The 19,723-nt window shown below is 35.3% G+C and overlaps 1 protein-coding gene across 1 annotated transcript in view; it reads right to left on the bottom strand.

Annotated features, from left to right (window-relative positions):
• The window catches only part of DMXL1 (Dmx like 1), an 81,979-nt gene that overhangs the window by 46,894 nt on the left and 15,362 nt on the right, over positions 1-19,723 (bottom strand). The window contains exons 4-15 of the mRNA XM_082497087.1: positions 18,138-18,216; positions 17,412-17,544; positions 15,094-15,160; positions 11,275-11,450; positions 9,605-9,791; positions 7,947-8,115; positions 4,392-4,604; positions 3,461-3,714; positions 2,677-3,361; positions 2,056-2,177; positions 1,454-1,543; positions 1,047-1,149 (exon numbers count right to left, since the gene is read on the bottom strand). Coding sequence (XP_082353213.1) covers positions 1,047-1,149; positions 1,454-1,543; positions 2,056-2,177; positions 2,677-3,361; positions 3,461-3,714; positions 4,392-4,604; positions 7,947-8,115; positions 9,605-9,791; positions 11,275-11,450; positions 15,094-15,160; positions 17,412-17,544; positions 18,138-18,216 — 2,278 coding nt within the window. The remainder of the gene's footprint in view (positions 1-1,046; positions 1,150-1,453; positions 1,544-2,055; positions 2,178-2,676; positions 3,362-3,460; positions 3,715-4,391; positions 4,605-7,946; positions 8,116-9,604; positions 9,792-11,274; positions 11,451-15,093; positions 15,161-17,411; positions 17,545-18,137; positions 18,217-19,723) is intronic.

Genomic DNA, 19,723 nt, shown 5'->3' with positions numbered 1-19,723 from the left:
AGTTGCCCTTTACTAAGATCAAATACCTCCCATATTTCTTTTAAAGTACTTTCTCTGTATCATGTTCAAGATGCAAACGTACAAACTTACGCTGTAGAGTAACACTTTGTTTTGTTCTCTATTTCGTTCCCCGTTTTCAACATTCCATTATCGTTTTTTGACCTCTACTGGGAGTTGGGTTGACATTTTCAAAAATTATCTCCATTACTCCAAATCTCTTTCTCAACTAGAAACAGCTAAATCAGAATTGATTGCTATACATACAGTTCATGTAATAATTTCCTAGGTGTTTCCATTTTCTTCTAACAAAAAAATTCTGGGTACCGAGTTACTACACAATATTTTGACAATGTTCCATAGCTCCCTTTTATTCTGTGTTGCCTCTACTGCAGATGACTTGGTATCAAGCACTTTACTCTGACCCCTTTTTTCCCCCCACATTATGTCATCGGAACAGAATGAACCAAAATTGAGATGCCTATATAATACAATCACTGACCCAACTCCACCAAGGAAAACTGATCATTTATTCCAGAGCAATTCAGATCTGCCCCAAGACCTACAAATCCACATACTATTCGTAATATTGTATTTTATAGTTGTGTTTTGGGGGATTTGTATGCCTTCTCATTTATTATACAACGCAAGGCCTGAGGAGCAGTATTTAGCTGTTATAAAGTATGAACATTCATCATGAAAGGACACAAGTAAGCTGTTTATGTCATACACTACAGCTACAGGCTCTACATTTAAACCCCTTTCACCTTCCTCTAAGAAAGGTATCAGCAATGGAATGCATAATACAGTACATGATGGGTATCATGATTTAAGCAACTTTGTCTAAAATTTGTTTGTGTGCTACTCTTACAGGAAGGGAAACACCAATGAGTTTCACTAGACTAGTATATAAAGATCTCAAAGAGGAAAGTCTAAAGTAAGGTATTTGACCTTAAAATACTAAAAGCTATGTAAGAAGTTCTTTTTCCTCTGTGGAATTAAAAATATAGTATTTGTCTTCAATGTTCTATAAAAAAAGAATTCTTTACCAGAGTCTGAAATATTGTTCTTCGTTTCAGGTATTTCCTTCTCCTGGTTATTTAAAATGAAGTCTTCTTGAAAAACATGGAATAACTGTGTTTTCCTGCCATGCTAAGAAAGTGAAAACACACACAAGAAGTGAACATCATGGAGGGTACTCTTTAAGATTGCTCTCTAACATGGGAGCTTTTAACTTGATTAAGTTATACACATAAATGAAAGATTTCTCACGAAAATGCACTTTCATTACACACATTTTTTTTCATTTATAGGTACTATGAAACCAAAAGCAAGTATACATCAGTCTTTAAATACCTCATCTTTACCTGATGGAGAGCTACAGATACAACCCTATTATTAACAGTTTTTAAACAAGCTAATTATGGTATAAAATGAATACATAAAAAGGTCTTACAAGCTCTGTGATAGCATCCAGTTCAATGATACATCCTGGGCGAGCTGTAGATTGCTGACTTATGATGTTAAAAACTTCACCAACATATTTCTGTTTAAAAAGAGTCACGGGGATGGTCTTGTTAACTCACTTTTGTGCATTTCTGTGGCACAGCCTGCTAGGCAGGTGCAACATCACTAAGCAAATGCTAACTAGAGCATTAAATACACACTGGTTGCAATCCACCAAGAATACAGGTAACATTCCCAGTTTTATCAAGAGCAACATGGTTTTCGATGGCTAAAAGGTGGCAAGCCTCACATTCAGCAGTTTATCGTTCTTTCCCCAAGCTGCACTGTCATCTCACGTTTTCCTTAGGATGTACCACATACAAATACACTTTGTTGCTCTGTTATTACTCCCTGTAGTGCAAGTGTTTCAGAGGTATTTCCCAACCAAACATCGACCTGCCTCAATATCCAGAGTTTGAGATTAAATGGCATGCAGCATGGCTACAACATGAAATCCTCAGCAACCAGCTTAGTCAGTTATGAACAAGTCTGCAACTAGTATTGTTGAATGAAGTTACAACCTCCAAAAACTTGAGAGACCTTTTCACTTACAGAAATTTGTGGATTGGAGAGCTCACACAATAGTTTTTTAGCATCTATTACAGCTTGATATAATCTCAAATGCTGTCCATCACTAGCCACAAAGCAGGCACTTGGAGAATTACAGTATGCACCTGAAAAATAAGAATGCACAAAGTGCTCAATTATTCAAACACCAACTTACTCCCTTTTTCTGTCAAGAAGCAATTTTGAAGTTATGAAATAATATAGCATAAGAAAAACTCTTGTTAATTTCTGTTCACAAGCAAGAACTACAAAGTTTGATTTGGTTGCTGAGTGCAGCATTAAAGTATATGAAAGGAAATGAGAATCCCCTTTGCAAGCCAGAGCCAAATCTGCTTTTAAGTGTTCAACGCGCTCTTAAGTATCTAAGAGCTCTACTGCATTACCTCCTAAAATATCAAATACATAAAAGAAGGCAGAAGAACACAGCAATTCTTCACACAGGAATAAACAATTTCCAAGTATCAGCAGCTTGGAAATTTGTGACACAAAGGACCCCTGCTTGACATTTTTTCCAATGCATTCAAGTATATCTATGTTACGTATCTAATAACATTATTAGGTTATATTACTTTTATTCTAGAACACAAAACAGGAAACCAAACTCACCAAGGCAGTAGCTGGGTATAAGTGTGGGCAGCCACGCAACATTAGAAAAAGCTGAAACATGGAGAGAATTGATCCGAGCAAGTTCAGAAACTCCACCAGAAAAGGATAAGGGCCCAACAGGGTCAACTCTCCAAAGAATAAGTTCACTGTAAACTGCATTGGGATCCTGGGATGTTACATCGGCATTGCCTCTATTCTGAAGTCTTACTGGTGACTCCTGAGACTTTAAAGAATCATTTGCTTGTTTTGCGTTCTCAACATCTGGTGAAATCAGAGCATTGTGATGTGAGGTTGTAAGCAGCAGTGGTAATACTGAGTGGCAAGCCAAGTCATTAAGATGAAAACGGTGACCACAATATCGGGATTTATGTGAAATACTGAGTACAGTTGAAAAAGCAGATTCTTCAGCAAAACTCACAAGCCACTGGTTCAGTGACCCATCTGCATGTTTGGAAATCATCATAACATTGGGTGTGAAGATACTTAGTTTCAAACTGTTGGTTGATTTACTGTGTCCAGAGGAGATAAGCATAGATGAAGATCGTGTAAGGCCAGGAGGCTTTTGTTTGCCTTGTTGAATAGCTAAGTCAACGTTTTTGGTACAAGCATACATCACTATACTTCTGCAAAGAGAGTTTGCATCACCTGTCGGAAATGCAACAGGAATTCTTGAGACAAATGACACCTGGAATTTTAAGAATGGGAGAAAGAATAAGTATTAAAGTTATTTTCTCATCATACTTCTCACTGAATAACAAAGCATAAACCAGAAAAAATAAAGTACCTGCACCTGGCGAAACATGCCAGGTTGGTATTCATCTAGCCAGTCCACATGCCATACCAGCAGTGAACCATCCATTGGATGTATACTAAATAGCATGTCAGCATTTTTACTCCATTCAGAAAGTAGTACTTCAATTTCATGATCAATAATAGCAGAAGATAAAGGAACAACATTCAAATTTGGAGTGGTTTTCTCATCACCCAGTTCCTTCTTTTCTTGGTTTCCTTTTTGTTCATCTCCATTTTCTTCAACTCCTAGAACACACAAAGATATATATATTATATTCAAAAGCAGAAGTATAGCAAGCAGTGTTACTCAGGCATCGGAGCACTTTTCAGGCCTTTTATAAACAAAAATTTTAAATAATGAAAATTTTAACCAGAAAACCTCTGGTGGACCTCAGTGAATGACTAACAAACCAGAATAGTTTATATTACACCTTAATTTGAAATATTTTTATTTTTCCACGTTTTATACAAATTTTTGCATGCATAGGCAGAACAAAAGCAGTCATCTCCAAACTGTATATATTTAAATTAATTGGCTATATTATCTTATAGAATAAAGTTATTTAAATTAGAAGTACATTAACGTTAAAAAAAAAAGTTAATTCTGAGGTTCCACCTGCTTCCTTAAACACGTTAAAATAACACACTTCCATGCAAAGGCCTCCAGGTCAGCCTAAGGAATACAATTTTCAGCATAAATAACTCAGTCTCTGGAATAACCAGAAACAAATTCAGAATTTCTAGACACAGATTTTTAAAAGTCACTTAGGTACTTCCAGCATAAAGGAAGGAAATGCATAGAAATGCTACTGTAATACGTCTGTATCCTTATGTGTCAATTTGCCCGCCTCTTACTTCACATGAAGGAGCATCACAAATTACTTTGTAAAATTAAAGCCATTTGTCTATAATAAGACTTTTACCTTCTTCTGATCTGCCATCCGTTTGATTAGATTCCTCAGTGTTAGTCTCAGGAGAATGATGTTCAAAACTCTTTTTAAGTTGTTGCAAAAATACTTCCATGGATAAGGTAAAATGAAGTTCTTTATTGTTTAGCCAGTGCACAACAAAAGGTCCGCTTTTTTCCTCATTTTCGCCAAGACTCAGAGATGTGATAGAAGGGAGTAGAGGAATATCTACCAGAAAAAGATGTTGACATTTGTAAAAACCAAGTAGCTTGGTCAAAAAAAATTTTAGACAAATTATTTTTAAGCAGAAACCCTACCATGAAAAAGAAATACACTATTCATTTCACCAACACCATTTACTTTCAGTATTAAATTGCCTGACTGCTACCCCAAGAGATGTTCCACAAGGAGGCTCTTTGGTATCCTTACATTAGGATTACAGCATGGCCCTGCACTGCTACATCTTCATGATGTAACACTGTCCATACAGGCTAATTTACCTTGTCTTTTGCTACTATAGCTCAGTATGAACCAAATAATTTAAGTGTAATTTCCCAACATTTAATTCACAATGGAGACTGCACTAGGTATACACAGTAATCAAGGACCACATATGACAAGGCTTACACTAGCAAAAACTAGTACAGTGACTCTGTAACACCATCGTATAAAGCCAGGATTTCCGATTCCTGTAGATCCCATTATTATTTTACATTGCCCTGTGACGCTACTTGGTGTCCCAGGTGGCTGTGAAAAATAAAGCAGTAATCACAAAGTAAGTGACAGAAGCAAGTATGAGGCTGCTGCAGAATAGTATCATCTAAAATGTTTGGCTAAAAAGCAGCCAAGTGAGTTACTGTAATTCCCACAAATGCACCATACAACAACATGCTAAAAGCTCAACCTGCATTTAATTCCTACCTAGAAGTCTCCATATACATTCTCATCTCCTTCTGCTGCCTATTTATGCAGCATTACTTACATTCCATGCCCTGGGAGACAAAGTACTTTTTACTCCAATTCTGGGATTTTGTTTTTCAAAGCCAGTGACAGGTTTGAGTTACTTATCCTCCAGTCTAGCCTAAGAAAATGATACCCGAGAGCACAAAGATTGAAGAAAAGGACCACCATGACTACCAGCAATTTTGCTGTGGGGAAGGGACACAACAGGGGAGGGAGGAGAGAAGAGCACAGAGTATTTAAGAAATAGTCTGTCTTCCTAAAACAAACAATTAATGCCAGTCTCAAATATTATAAAAAAATATTAAAAAAAACCCACAGAACTTGGAGGGAAAAGTTCTGTTGACCTGTCTTTGGAAGATACTACATTAAACGTGCACGAAAACGTGAACTGGAAAGACGGCTTTTCAGATTAGATTATAAATCTACGTACTTTGAGTAGATATCAAAAGATCACTAAAGAAATCACTTTTTTTCCTATTCAAAACTACCAACTCCTAACAGATGCTCAGCTCTTGACAAAATCTTTAGTGAATTTCAATTTGCCTCATAAATCACATTCACTCTTTCCAGAAAACTTCTAAGGGCTTTGGATTCAATAACTTTTTCTGGATTTGCCTAGAGATAGTTTTGTCCTAACAACCACTGCTTATTCCTTTCACTGAACTCCACCCAGGCTGAATAGCAGGTTAAATAACACTCGAGTATAAAAGAAGGTCTCAAGGATTTTGTTGCTACAAGAAAATGAGTTTCAAAATTAACAACAGAACACAAATACAATAAGAATGTTGAGATATTTATTCTTTTTTATGACAGCATCATTCTTCAAGAAGTGAAGTGAATGAGAGATAAAGCTGCTTTGGCCTTAGTTTTTATCAAGTACTCTGAACATTGTAATAAGGGCAAATTTCAAGTGCGAGATCATCAGCCAATTCGGTTTAAATTAAATGAAAGAAAATACAATTAGGTTTTCAAATAAAATTTAATTTCAAAAGGGCAAACTAAAAGGATTACTTAGAGACTCCGGTTAGACTGAGGTACTTAAGGACTTGATTGTGAGGGAGAACAGATATTTCTTCAAATTAAGATTTAAGATTAGAAAGTTACTTTGAACAGAGGTTCTGCAATAAAGATCAACCCATCCTCCAATCTACTGAGTTAAAGATGAAGTGATCCAAAAGCCAGTATCAAGATAGACAATAGCAATACAGATAACATAGAAGGAATAAGAGATTAAAAAGGCCAAAGACAAGTGTTAGATACCTAGGAAAATCTTTTACCATTCTTTTCCAAAATTATTTTTATTCCCATTCTGCGAGTTTATTATTGGGCACATTTATATTGCAACAACTATTTAAAGTGAAATTAAAATTTACTTAGTTATTATGTATAAACAAACAAGGAAAAAAGTGCATTAAGAGTAGATCTAAAAAGTGATATTGAAAGGTTATGTGCTAGTCACATGAAAAGGTTAGCTAGCTCCTTGGGCAATCTGAAGATGCAGAAATGCACAAAGGAGAACTACAAATCTCCAAGAAACTTTGGAGAAGTTTTCCTTTATGACGTTAGGTAGTAACACGTGCAATGACTGAAGACATTTTCTGTAGAAATAGCATAGCACTGATGGTACAGCACAAAATTGCAAGAAGCTTTTTTTGATAGGCTGGATGTGACTCCAGTTGTATCTGTTAAAAGAAACGTGAACCAATACTAAAAAAGGTGAACACCAGTCTTACAATGTTTACAGTTTCCTTAGTCCAGCAATGGTAATAGAAACCAATAGTTCTTCATAATCATACCAAATGTACAATGTACAGCTACAAATATGAACTAATCATGAACGCCTCGAGGTCAAAACTGGCCTCTCAAACAAGGGTCAGTAGGAACAAAAAACAATTTAAAAATACTATTTATAAGACAGAGCTTAACTAGCTTAAGGGTTACATAATATGTTTGCTCATTAAGTCTAGGGACAGAAAATCACATCACAGCAATAAAACCTTAATGAAAGGCCACCCAATATTGCATTTCTATTCAGTTTTTCAGTGAGTAGACATACACTTCATTTTCAGCATACACAATCTATTATGAGGACAGAAATATTAGCAACTATAGGAGATTTTCCTTAATGCCTGAGTGCAAAAGAATACTAAAGTTTATGGAACACAAGATGAAGGCTTGTTCGGCTTGGTTCAGAGATGGAACAGAAGTACAGGGATGTGTGGTTACTTCAGACACTTAATGTCAGGTACTTATTTTAAGAAGCTTGGAAATTTTTGATTTGTTAGCATGCTTCCAATATCATACACAAGTCCCAGTAAATTTCAACTCCAGTTACAAATACTCAGCCTTCTGCATCTCAGACCACTGTGAATTTCAGTTGAAAGATGACCAAAAATGAACAGGATTACAGTAAAGGAAATTTATTCAAATATTTTCGTTACTGGAGAAGGTTCTTCTAAGTATTAAATGAAACCAACACGCTAATAATTTTGCATGATCATATAAATAATGTATCAACACATCTAAGCCAGTTAAGCTTACACAAACAACACAGACCTAACAGAAAATGTAGCTCACTCTACAGCAAGGACTTACCACACTTCTTACCTGTGGCTGGATTGATACTGGCAGCAATATGGAAGTGACAAAGTGCATTTGCATGAGGAGGGATGTTCCTGTGAACTTCGTGGGGATCTTGCTGATGTGGAGCATATCCAGTATGTGCTACAACAGCACCTGACCTCCTCCTTCCTCGTCGGAAGTGCCTCAGGTTTAACTGCATGAAGAATAAGGTGTCATTTTTAATTCCTTCCAAAAAAAAAAAAAAAGCAGGTTTCATCTGTAAGTTGTCTTCTAGATACTAGTGAATAAATTTTTCAGTTTAAAAGCTACTGTAAAGTATCAATGGAGTTTCTCATAAAAATTACACTGTTCAGGTTGTGTCTGCAGTAGAGAGATACCAGCGCCTTCAGATTCATTTATGAAGGCCCATACAGCACTTTAACATAGTAACTGCTTCTTTTTTCAGTATGCACACAACAGTCATGCAATTTGTGTACTTACACAGAAAATACTATTACGTTTCATAAGTGTATACCATGCTTATTCAAGATTCTGAACAACAACAAAAAAAAAATCAGCAGATCTGAATAATCTTATTTCAGCAACTGAAAAACTAGACCAATACTTCCACTCCCGTCATAAGGGCCCAATAGACGTTTCTAAGGGAAAACTAATATCCAGGTTTTAAGATCAACTATGCCAGTATTAAATCTCACACCACATACTACACAGTCCAAGGCCATTGTGCTGTAGACATCTATATAGGCACCAAAAGGTACAAAGAAGGTACACTATTTGTATTAAGGATAGTATTACACTCTTGGCATTCCTTTTCACTTGCTATCCTTTGCATCTCACCACAGCATGCTCATGTAAAATAGTTTTCTCTCAATTTTTATGTAACTGTTATTTCTGATCTCTGATGCTGCCTCTTATTTTCAACAGGAACACAGAACTGTTTCCAACTTCCTTCCCCCTCCCTCCCTTGGAATATTTTATTCTTTGCTGTGTTGTGCCTTTCAGCCTGTCATGCTTTTCATCTGTGCCACATGTGCTAAGAAAGCACCCATGACCATGTGAAGCATATCACTCCATTAAGATAAAAGCACAATACCCACATACTTTTTACACAGCTTTGTAGGAGAACACTAACACTTCTCCTTCCCCCTACTTCCCATTGGTTAGAAAACACTATCTGGTAAGGATAGAGGTGCAGTTTAGAAGTCTGCTCGACTTCAGGACTACAGCAGAAAGACAACAAAGGCTCTTTCTTCCCTCTGTATTATCACTGTTTTTCAAGTTGCAGAAGCCAGAGAACATCCCACAACTTCAGGGGTAACAAGTGAGCCCATATGATACATTTTAAGGCAGCAACATTAGTAGGTTTCACATAACCTATATGCAGTGTGTGCTCTGTACTGTTCCTAGCCTTTTGAACTAGATACTGCAAAGCACTTGGCTTCGGTCACCACAGCAAAACAGGCAGTAGTGGCATAATGAAAGTGTGTGTTCTGATGTGAAAGCTCAGTAGAATGGCTGTCAGGTCAGCCTTCCTAAGGAAGATTTGAGGTAAATTCACTCTAACATTTTATGCACATCTATGGTATACAGGATTTCAGTTTATGATATATGTCTGAGATGCTAATTAATTACAATCCTGTCTAAAATTACATGTTTTCTCACTGTTCAATTTCACTTCTTACCTCTAAAGCATTCTGCACTTTTTCTTTACTTGAAATATTTCTCTTGAAGTTATTTGTGAAGTTCACTGCTTCACTCCAATTGTATCCTCCGCCATACAACAGACTGTCATTGGGTAACAAAGTCTCTGCCCAGAGACGACAAACGTTATCCTTACAGCAAGTCAGGAGTACATTGCAGACAGCACCCCTAATGAAAGAAAATTTAAGGTGTGAAGAAGCTGCTTACTATCAAAGCATCAAAATAAAGCAAAAGTACCAAACAGTTTTCCATTATCAGTTTTTGGAATTGCACCAAGTAACTTAAAGATACTAAGGAAAGAAAAACTCAACAATACATTCTTAGGAAAACAAATGATGTACAAAAGGCTTTCATATCTACTCAAGCATCTGAATATAAATTACCACAAACTTCATTACACAGCTGTGCAAGACCAAATCCTGGATTTCAATTTACAGAATTGGACATAGCTGGAAGAGCAAAATTTATGTTTTTCTTTTTGAAGTCCTTCACATAAAAAAGCTAGTCATATTCTGGATACCTGTTCTCAATTCCCCAGATGTTACTGCTATATAGCACTTACAAAATTATATATCCAAAACAAAGAAACCAAGTTAATACCAGGAATACAACAGCCAATTTAAAACTACAAACTTTTCTTAATTACTATTTTTCCACACGCAATTTGTGTTACATATATATCAAAAAACCCCAATTAAACTAGGCACTGGAAAAAACCTACACAGATCATCAGGTTTCCAGTTCATGTAAGTTCACAATTTAGTTCTAGCTGAAACTGAAAAACTATATATGGATCATCTGACTGGACTGTCCAGCACCAAACTCCCTAAGGCACCATGAAGTAGGTAGATTTTTCAAAACTGATTTAAGGACTACAGTAATGGTTTTATGGAGAGTCTTCTCCTTAAAGGTTGGTATAAAAGATAGCGTAAACTTGCTCAAACACACAAAGGTAGGCAGAATTCAAATGGCTACTATTTGAAAAAATATGGCAAAATGATGGTTGCAAGGCACAAAATTGCTAGTACTACTTTAGTTTGAGATTGCAATTACTGGTGAAAACTAGGGACCATTCATTTTGGAGTTGTCAGAAGACAAAAAAAAAACATCAAAACCAAAATACTCATTCCAAATGATCATTTTAATTCAATTTCCAGATACTGTTTCTGATAGAGGTCTACTTTAAATTATTTCTGTACCTAATACAAAAGACACAGAAATATTCAAATGTTTGAGAAAGATGACAAAGTGACAGGACTTCTGAATTGCTCTGATTCCACTAGGACAGAAAGAGAGGAACAAGCAGGGATCAAATACATGAATGATCATTTAAGATAGAGCAATTAAAAAGATGCAAAGAGAGATAATTTTGCAAGAGCTGATTTTATATTGAGTCCAATCTCTAAGCCAGTGTGCGGGACTCCCTTTCTGTCTTTCTAGTTCCTTCCCAGGTAAGCGGATGCTTACCATCCTCTCAAAAACTTCTGTGTGAAGGAATTAGACAAATACAGGCAAACAATATACAAGATGTGCAAACTCAATTATTAACTGAAGGAAACTGTACAACTTGTGTGATAATTATACAGCTAGGACTGTGCAGTTTGGGTTTTGGGGGGCAATATACAAACGTCAGGTTATTAGAACTACTGACCGTGGCATGAATTTACTGGTCTTCCTCCATGAAAATGCATTTACTGATCGAGGATGAGCCAAATAAACAAATGAAAAATCAACCTCTTTTATTTGTGTTTCCGGACTTGCACCAGGTGGTGTTACAGCTGATCGCCAATTATCTGTATTGTACCATACTTTTACAAGACAGTCATCCTGGAGAAAGAAAAAAAGGACAGTAAATAAAACTATCTTGCATAAGAATGCAATGCCCTTCAAGTACTTCTGGGTATGTCTCCTGGGTGTTTTTCTTAAGTAAAATACTTTTCTGAAGACAGAAAGTCAGTTGAGTAAACAGAATTTTAAAACCTGATCATAAAGAAAACACAGTAGCAGAGCTTCCTTTTAATCTCTCTTGCCATTACTAACTTGGATTTAATTTTGCTCCTTCTGATTGGCTGTCAGTTTTTAACCGTAAAAATGCAAGCTGCACTGGCTTGAGCTGCTATTCAAATATTTATACAACTCACTGTACTTTGACAGAAAACCCCCAAACCTACACACACAAATTTAAGTGTTAAGAATACAAACAAATGTCAAAGATGAGATCTCATAATCAAGCTCAATACTGCTCAGCCTGCTTTTCTTAGATATGTACATACACAAATTGAAAAAATTATGTCCCTAGTGTCCTGTCCTTATGCCTTTAAGGACCAGATAAATTAATCTGGATCTATATTCGCAAGTTGTTGATCAACTATTACATGAGTGGTACTGAAATATTGTATTAACCTGGATGTGTTTAACATGACCCTGTTGGGAGGAGGGGGAAGTTGTTTTGCTGACCAGCATCTTGTCTGATAAAAAATTCAAAGACACAAACAAAGATGCATTTTCAAGATTCTGCAGGCAGGTAATTAACTTTGTCATTTATGATTAAAAAAAAATCTGTTATTAATTTTCCTACTTAGTAATTGTTCATACTTATTCCTACTTATTTAGTAATTGTGCTTTGCATGAGTTTATAATGTAAGATAAAACAACAGGACATAAGACATTCCAGTCAAAAACTGCAAGGACACTACCCCTATAGGAGCTATTTGCAGATTAATGGATTCTAATGTTATAATATGATTGAGTTGTGGAAAGTAAATTAAAAATTGACTTAAAAAAAATATTAACTCCTACCCATCTGTCTGATTTCAGCTGTGATAGAGTTAATTTTCTTACTAACAGCTGGTATAGTGCTGTGTTTTCAATTTAGTTTGAGAATAATGTTGATAACATGCTAGTATTTTTTTGTTGCTAAGCAGTCAAGGACTTTTCAGCTTCTCACACCACCCTGCCACCAAGCAGGCTGGGGATGCACAAGAAGTTGGGAGAGGACACAGCCAGGACAGCTGACCCCAACTCACCAAAGGGATATTCCATACCATATGACGTCCTGCTCAGCATATAAACTAGGGTGAAGAAGGAAGGGGGGGACATTCAGAGTTATGGCGTTTGTCTTCCCAAGTAACCACTACATGTGATGGAGCCCTGCTTCCCTGGAGATGGCTGAACACCTGCCTGCTGACGGGAAGTGGTGAATGAATTCCTTGTTTCACTTTGCTTTTGCTTTACCTATTAAACTGCCTTTATCTCAACCCATGAGTTTTCTCACTTCTACTCTTCCGATTTCCTCCCCCATCCCAACTGGGGGGAGTAAGCGAGTGGCTGTATGGTGTGTAGTTGCTGGGGTTAAACCACGACTCCATCAAAAAAAATTAAATACTGAAATACATACAATATATATTGCCAAAAATGACAAAACACTTTTTTTAAACAAAACCTGTAATCAAACAATTTCATAAGTAATAGGTATCTTAAACATTTCTGGAATAACTCTCCTTTTAGCTAGTAAATGGCTAAAAATGTCATGGAACATATAGCAAGCAATATGACATCCCACATAAGCAAAACAAGAATGGAACATGGGAACTTGTTGCTTTGTTATCATACAGGGTATAATAATCATAATAGTCCTCAATAAACTCCAGTATTTCACTTCATGTGTTGGAAAGTAGTCAATTGGAATATAGTTTACCTAGAAAAAGAAATCTAGATTATTTTACAGATTTGTTATATTTTTGTCTCTTCCTTAAAGACAGCAAATGCCTTAAAAGTTAGTCTTCTAAGCAAGTATAATGATCTGAAATGGCAAGCTTTAGAGGAAAAAACAAACACCTACAACTAAGCAAAATGTGTTACTCATCTGCTCTTGATGCATACAATTGAATCATGAAAAATATGCATGAACACTACCTTTTAAAACCAAGACTTATCTGCAGACTGAACCATCCTTGAATCTTTGTACTTCGAACATGTATTAAGGGACATTATCATCCAAACAGCAACAGTGAAGTTCCACATATTACCACTACTAATCACTGTTCTAACCAATCCTTATCTGTACATATTAACTGTTTGTTCATGCTTCCAAGTTAGACTCAACCAAACTGCACAGCTGTCTTTCATTCTTAATCTGAAACTCATTCTGTCAGGTTAATACCGCTCTGGATTCTATGACATTTAAACCAGGTTTTCACTAACCTCAGCAACTGCATTGTTCCAATTAACCTTACATATTAGCGTAATTTTTTCCTTTTTAATAATTCTGCAGTCTCTGATGTGTTCTTTAGTTGGCAGCACAAAATTGATGCCTACCTGCATCTGTTAATCTGTGTTAAAACTGCTCATACTGTTAAGTTTTTTCTTTATTTTTTTTTAAACAATAATCTGAAAACATCTTTTTCCCCCCACAATCTACTTTGATAATCTCATAAGTTCTTAGAAGATGGGTCTGGACATTCGTACTGGAACTTTTTGACCAATGTCAATGTTACTCTCCCCTCAAATAAAGACAATAGTATTATTTGCAGAAAACAACTACCCATTTCACATCCATTAAGAAGTAATATAACTTCTCATATGGAATTATCACACTTTTTCACTGGATTCTCTACATTATCTTGATTTTTTTTTTTCCTGCTTTGACTTGTTAAGGTATCATTCTCTTACAAAACCCGAATAACAAGTTTTGTAGTATAAAAGATCTGTTACTGTTTCAGGAAGTGAAAAGATATGACAGCAACATTTTACTTTGATGTTTTTTTCTTATGTTGCAAAGGGATTTTATTGTTTTTTCTGATAAACCACCCCATGCTGAGAACTGATTTCTAAGATTGGCCATAACCACTGACATTAACTTAGTGCAAATGTACCAGTGGAGGGTGTGATTTCTCTTCTATGTACACAAACAGGCATACAGCCACATTTACACAAAAAGATATTAAAGAGCTGTTTCTGATTAATGGTGTCACAATAATAGTGAAAAGTTGAATATATTTCCTCACTAGAAGCATATCCAGCAGTATGCTCATCCACAGATCTCCCCATTCCCTGAAACTCTTCTCTTTCCGATGTCTTATAATTTAGTACCGATTAAAAATGGGTATTTTGAAATACGAAGCAGTGAATATTTGTTGGGTTGCTCTCCAAAACTACCTTTCTCCCGTAGTCTTATTTACCAAAATGTAAGTATGTATAGAGGAGTTACTGGAAATACTATGCAAAAATAAATTTAAAAATATTTAAAAGTTTTTGGAGTGGGTGTTTTTTTGGTGGGTTTTTCTGGGGTTTGTTTTGGGTTTTTTTTTTTGTTTTGTTTTTTTTTTTGTTTTGTTTTGTTTTGTTTTTGGTTTTGTTTTTTTTTTGTTTTGTTTTGTTTTTGGTTTTTTTTTTTTTCTTTTCCTAAACGTGTCTTTGCTTTAATAGCTCATCTGAATTAGTAGAAAACAAATTAGAAGAAAATTCTTACCTTTCCAGCAGTAGCAAAAAACTCCCCATCCGGTGAGAATTTCATTAAAGAAACTTGAGAAGCAGTTCTATGAAAGAAAGACAATTAGAAATAGAAAATAAGTTTTAAGTACTCTAAACAGTTTTTTCCCCTTGAACTCATGAAAGCAATTTAATTCATATGTGCAAGTATCCATTGTATTGTGTGAAACAACTTAAGCTTTAACAAAGTGCAGAAGGACTAGGAGGTAAAATTGTGTACAACACGTGGTTATCATCACACAGGAAAGACAGAAAACAAAAAGCTGTAGCTTAGGATGCTACAATATCCAAATTCCAAAATACCACATGAGAAAACCAGCTGCTAGCAGATTAAACTCTATGCACATTTCAAATTGAGATGTCTTTCAGATAGATTGGAGGGTAATATGAGACAGCAGAAATCAATTTCTCACATTTCCTACAGTTGTAACTCAAGAAAACAAAAAGACATAAAAAGAATGAGGTAGTTAAGAAGTATCTGAAAGTAGTTTTTACATTAATAATCACACTGGTAAAAGATGCCACACCAAAATAATCTAAACCTAAGTACATGGTTCATTTTTGCATTGTTTTACTTTCATTGGAAATACTAATAAGTGAGCTTCGTTTACAGGTTTTGAAGCACTGAGCTATTGCTTAAGAGACAGGCTTATTAATGGCAACAAGAACATACAAGAATTTAATTGTGCAGCACAAGTATAGCCTACGTTTTCATCATGAATTTATTAGGTATGTATATCAAGTTGTAAGGCCTAACTTCCAAGAAAGATTAAGTTGCCATCAAGTCAACAAAAGCATTTACTGTGTGCAGGAACAATAGCAAGTCAATTACAGAAGCTGTGCAAAGAAAGTAAATTTCCACCCAGGTTTAAGCAGCATTCTCCTAGAAGAGCCAATATGAAGACATTTGGGAATGCCTCCTTCAAACATTAACAATTATTCTGGTAAAGGGTAGTACTGCAAAATCACTACGTTGCAAACTTCTCCTTAAGAAAAACCTATTATAAATCTAACAAGTACAAATGCCAGAAGACATACAGGTGTAAAAGGTGAACTGACAAAGCAAGTTCTGTTGACCGTTTTTTTGACTAGTTCAAAGTAGGTAACACTCAGCAATCTCTCCTCCACAAAAGAGTTTAAAAGAGGGAAATAAGTGGAGAGCTATGACGACTTCTGTAATGTTTATGATACAAATGCAAAATGTATTACTAAAGAGACAGAGGAAAAGTGGTATCTGTATGATATTGGCTACTGTTACCGCAACCCCAGATTCTAAAACCACATGCGTGGCATTCTATCTACAGGCTGACTCCTCCAATTAGACTGAGAGATGAGGGCCCAAAGGTGTCTCAATAAATTGAGTAAGTCTTCAACTTCTTTCACTTAGAAAGTCCATTGAATTAAAAGGAAAATGTTTCAGTTTTTGTTTGCATGACCTTGGGATTTTATACATATCCTTGATAAAAGTTAAATAGTACACAGAAAAAAGGAACAACTAAAGGATTAAGAAAAGATTTTTTCAGGTACATCCAGGGAACTACCCAATTAACGCTAAGTGGTTCATAAAGAATAATTTCAGGAGGTTCTATCCAGCCAGCTACTTCAGGAGACTTCTTTATGGAGACGGCCATATGGTACACCGGTCTCAAGTGAACAGTGCAGCTGATGTATTAGAATGGTATTCCTATGGCAGGAAGGATCACGATTTAAGCTGATTTTAGTTTAATACTTCAGTTTATAAGACTATTCTGAATGTACCAATGCAGACAAAGATTAAAACGAATAATCAACATAAATACAAGCAGAGCGTTCAGAGATGCAGTAAAACAGAATGCATCCACCTTTGCATGACTGTTCCAAATATCCAGAATAAACACAGAAAAAGTAAAAGGTGTGTGAAAGGGGGAAGATGTATGAAGATGAAAGAAAGGTAGAAGGAATTTTATTTTAATCAGTTCTGCAAGCACAGTAGTTTTCAAATATGCAGCTTTCACCTTACTTCTTGTACAAGGAACAAAGTCTGCTGGGACAGTCTCGATAGCCTTCCTTCAGTATTTTACTAGCGTTCAATATAATTAAAGACTGACCTAAGAAAATAAACTACCCCCAAAACAATTACAACTGACATTGTAGGAAGAAAAAGTCACATATTCAAGGGAAATATGATTCAAATTTATCACATATCAATAATATTTATCAAGTAACATATGATTTCACGAAACTGCACTAAGTATTTCATCTGAAAAGGATGAATCATCAAGGAAAAAGAAATTCCTTGTCTTGAAACGAGTTTCTTACTTGCATTGCCAGATACATTTCCATTCTCCAAGTCCAGCATGTGTTCTTTCAGTATTGTCATTGTCAGAAGGGTTTTCCAAAGGGATGTTGGACCAAAGCTGAAGACAACTGGAACCAGTCAAAAGGCGAGTGCCTAAAACATTTATGACAATATAAATAAAACACATTGCAAAATATAGAATTCTATAAAGAGAGAGAAAAAAAACACTTTTCCAAAGCTGAAGCTGCAAAACAAAATATGCCAGATATTATCCTAACACCTTTTCTATAGCAAAATTACTATAATAGCTGTGTGCCTTTTACACATTCCACCACATGGCTATAGATTGAGTCAATCTAGCAAGAAGATACCCTCAGATAAGAGACTTTGATTTGAGTATCTACAGATGAAATAGTAAAAATTAATCAAATTTTCAAAGTAGTTATTCTCTAAAAGAAACACCTAGAGCTACTGTAGACATCCCTCTTTCACAACAAATTCTTATCATTTAAGCCATGTTTTTAAACATTAGATACTGCTGAGATTAGGATAATCCAGTAAGACTACACCTAATATTTTGCCTCTCCCACAAGTGACAAAAGGCAGATTTCACTATGCTTTGGTGTTCTCTATCATGCTAGGACAAAACAAATATCTTTTCCTTGTCCCCCCCAAGATAGTGAGATTTAAATAAAAAATTAGATGCAATATCAAATAGTTAGGTGTTTCTTTTATTCTGTTCTCACCTGTGGGATCCCACGTTAGATTATGTGCTATGGCTTCCAGTGAGATTTGGGCATTCTTCTGCCACTGATAATGTAACGTCTGAAATTTCAAGTATTCACAAACATTAGCATTAAAATGCTTCCTTCCCCTTTTATAATAGAAATACTATATCTTCACTGTACTCTCCAACTTTTATGAAGGACATGTTTAAAAATACATTACTGCTTACCTAATAAAAATGGATTCATACTGATTTTTAAACAAAGCATCTTTCCATTAATCTGACCATATAAACAGAAGTTTCTAACTTCTTATTTTAAAAATATAGCTTGAAAAAAATTTAGTACATACAATCATCATCAGAATCCGAGTTTTTTGGAAGTCCAATATTATTGTGGGGAAAAAAGGGCATCTCAAAAATGAAACACACTAAATGCACGTGGTGTTTCATACCAATAGTATTGTTGAATTAAAGGATTTCAATAAGGTTCAGATAACATATACTACTCCCCCCCCCTTTTTTTTTAATATACTACAGGACAGTCAACTGTTTTGCATCAGATTTTGCATCTTTACTTCATTCATTGGAACAATCTGAGGATTAAATTCACAAAATGCATATCTGGTTTGTCTTCATAACAGGTTGCAAAGTTTTAATGCTATGAATCATAAAAGAAATTGAAATCATTACTGGAAACAATATTAAAAGCCAACAGTTTTTTTTCCCCAACTCAAAGACATTTTTAAAGTGATCACTCCCCACTCAATAGATGTGAAAATTAAAATACAACAATTTTTTCGGAAGTTTGGTAGAAAACAGTCAGAAGTACCTGCAGATAAGGATTTAAATGAAATTCTTTCTAAAGCTGTTTTGTTTTTTGTTGTTGGTTTTTGTTTGGTTTTTTTTTTTTTTTTTTTTTTTTTTTTTTTAGCTCCTACAGAGAAAAACATTCAGGATGGATTCAACAGTTCCAATGATCAAAAGAGATCAGTATTTCCAATAAGCTCATGAGAGCATAGGAAGTCAGATTTTACCATTATTTTATTCCCCTGATTTCCAGTGGTATAAAATATTTTGTATACTTAATTCAATACCAGCTATTTAATGAATACATAAAATACCACTGGTCTACAGGTACACGAGGAACCATATGGCTGAGCTGATTAGTATAAAGAAGGGAATCCACTATATGGCCATATAAACAATTTACACAAATGGAGAGACCAAAGCCCTGAAGAGGGAGACAGAAGCTCCTTGAGCAATTGCTGTCAAAGCCCTCATATTGTCAAACTGACTTTAGAGTCTAATGCTTCTAATGATATGAGTAATCCTCTTTGTGTAAGAACTATGATTAAATATAAACTATATTATTAACTATACGATTAACTAACCATAACTATATTATTAGCCATAATTAATATTCTGGGTGCTAATTCACTAAACCACTATCACCAAAACTAAGCATGCTATCAAGACAATAAATGTTATTCTTATTCATCATTATAACACTGAAGTATAAGCGTTCAGTTAGATATTCTAAAAAGGCCATAGACTTTTTGAAACTATTACAGATTTGACCAAGAGCATAGCTTCATAAAACAAAGT

Source organism: Vanellus vanellus (genome assembly GCF_965231255.1).
Source record: "Vanellus vanellus genome assembly, chromosome: Z".
Classification (NCBI taxonomy): domain Eukaryota; kingdom Metazoa; phylum Chordata; class Aves; order Charadriiformes; family Charadriidae; genus Vanellus; species Vanellus vanellus.
This window is presented reverse-complemented; position numbering and strand designations above follow the sequence as displayed.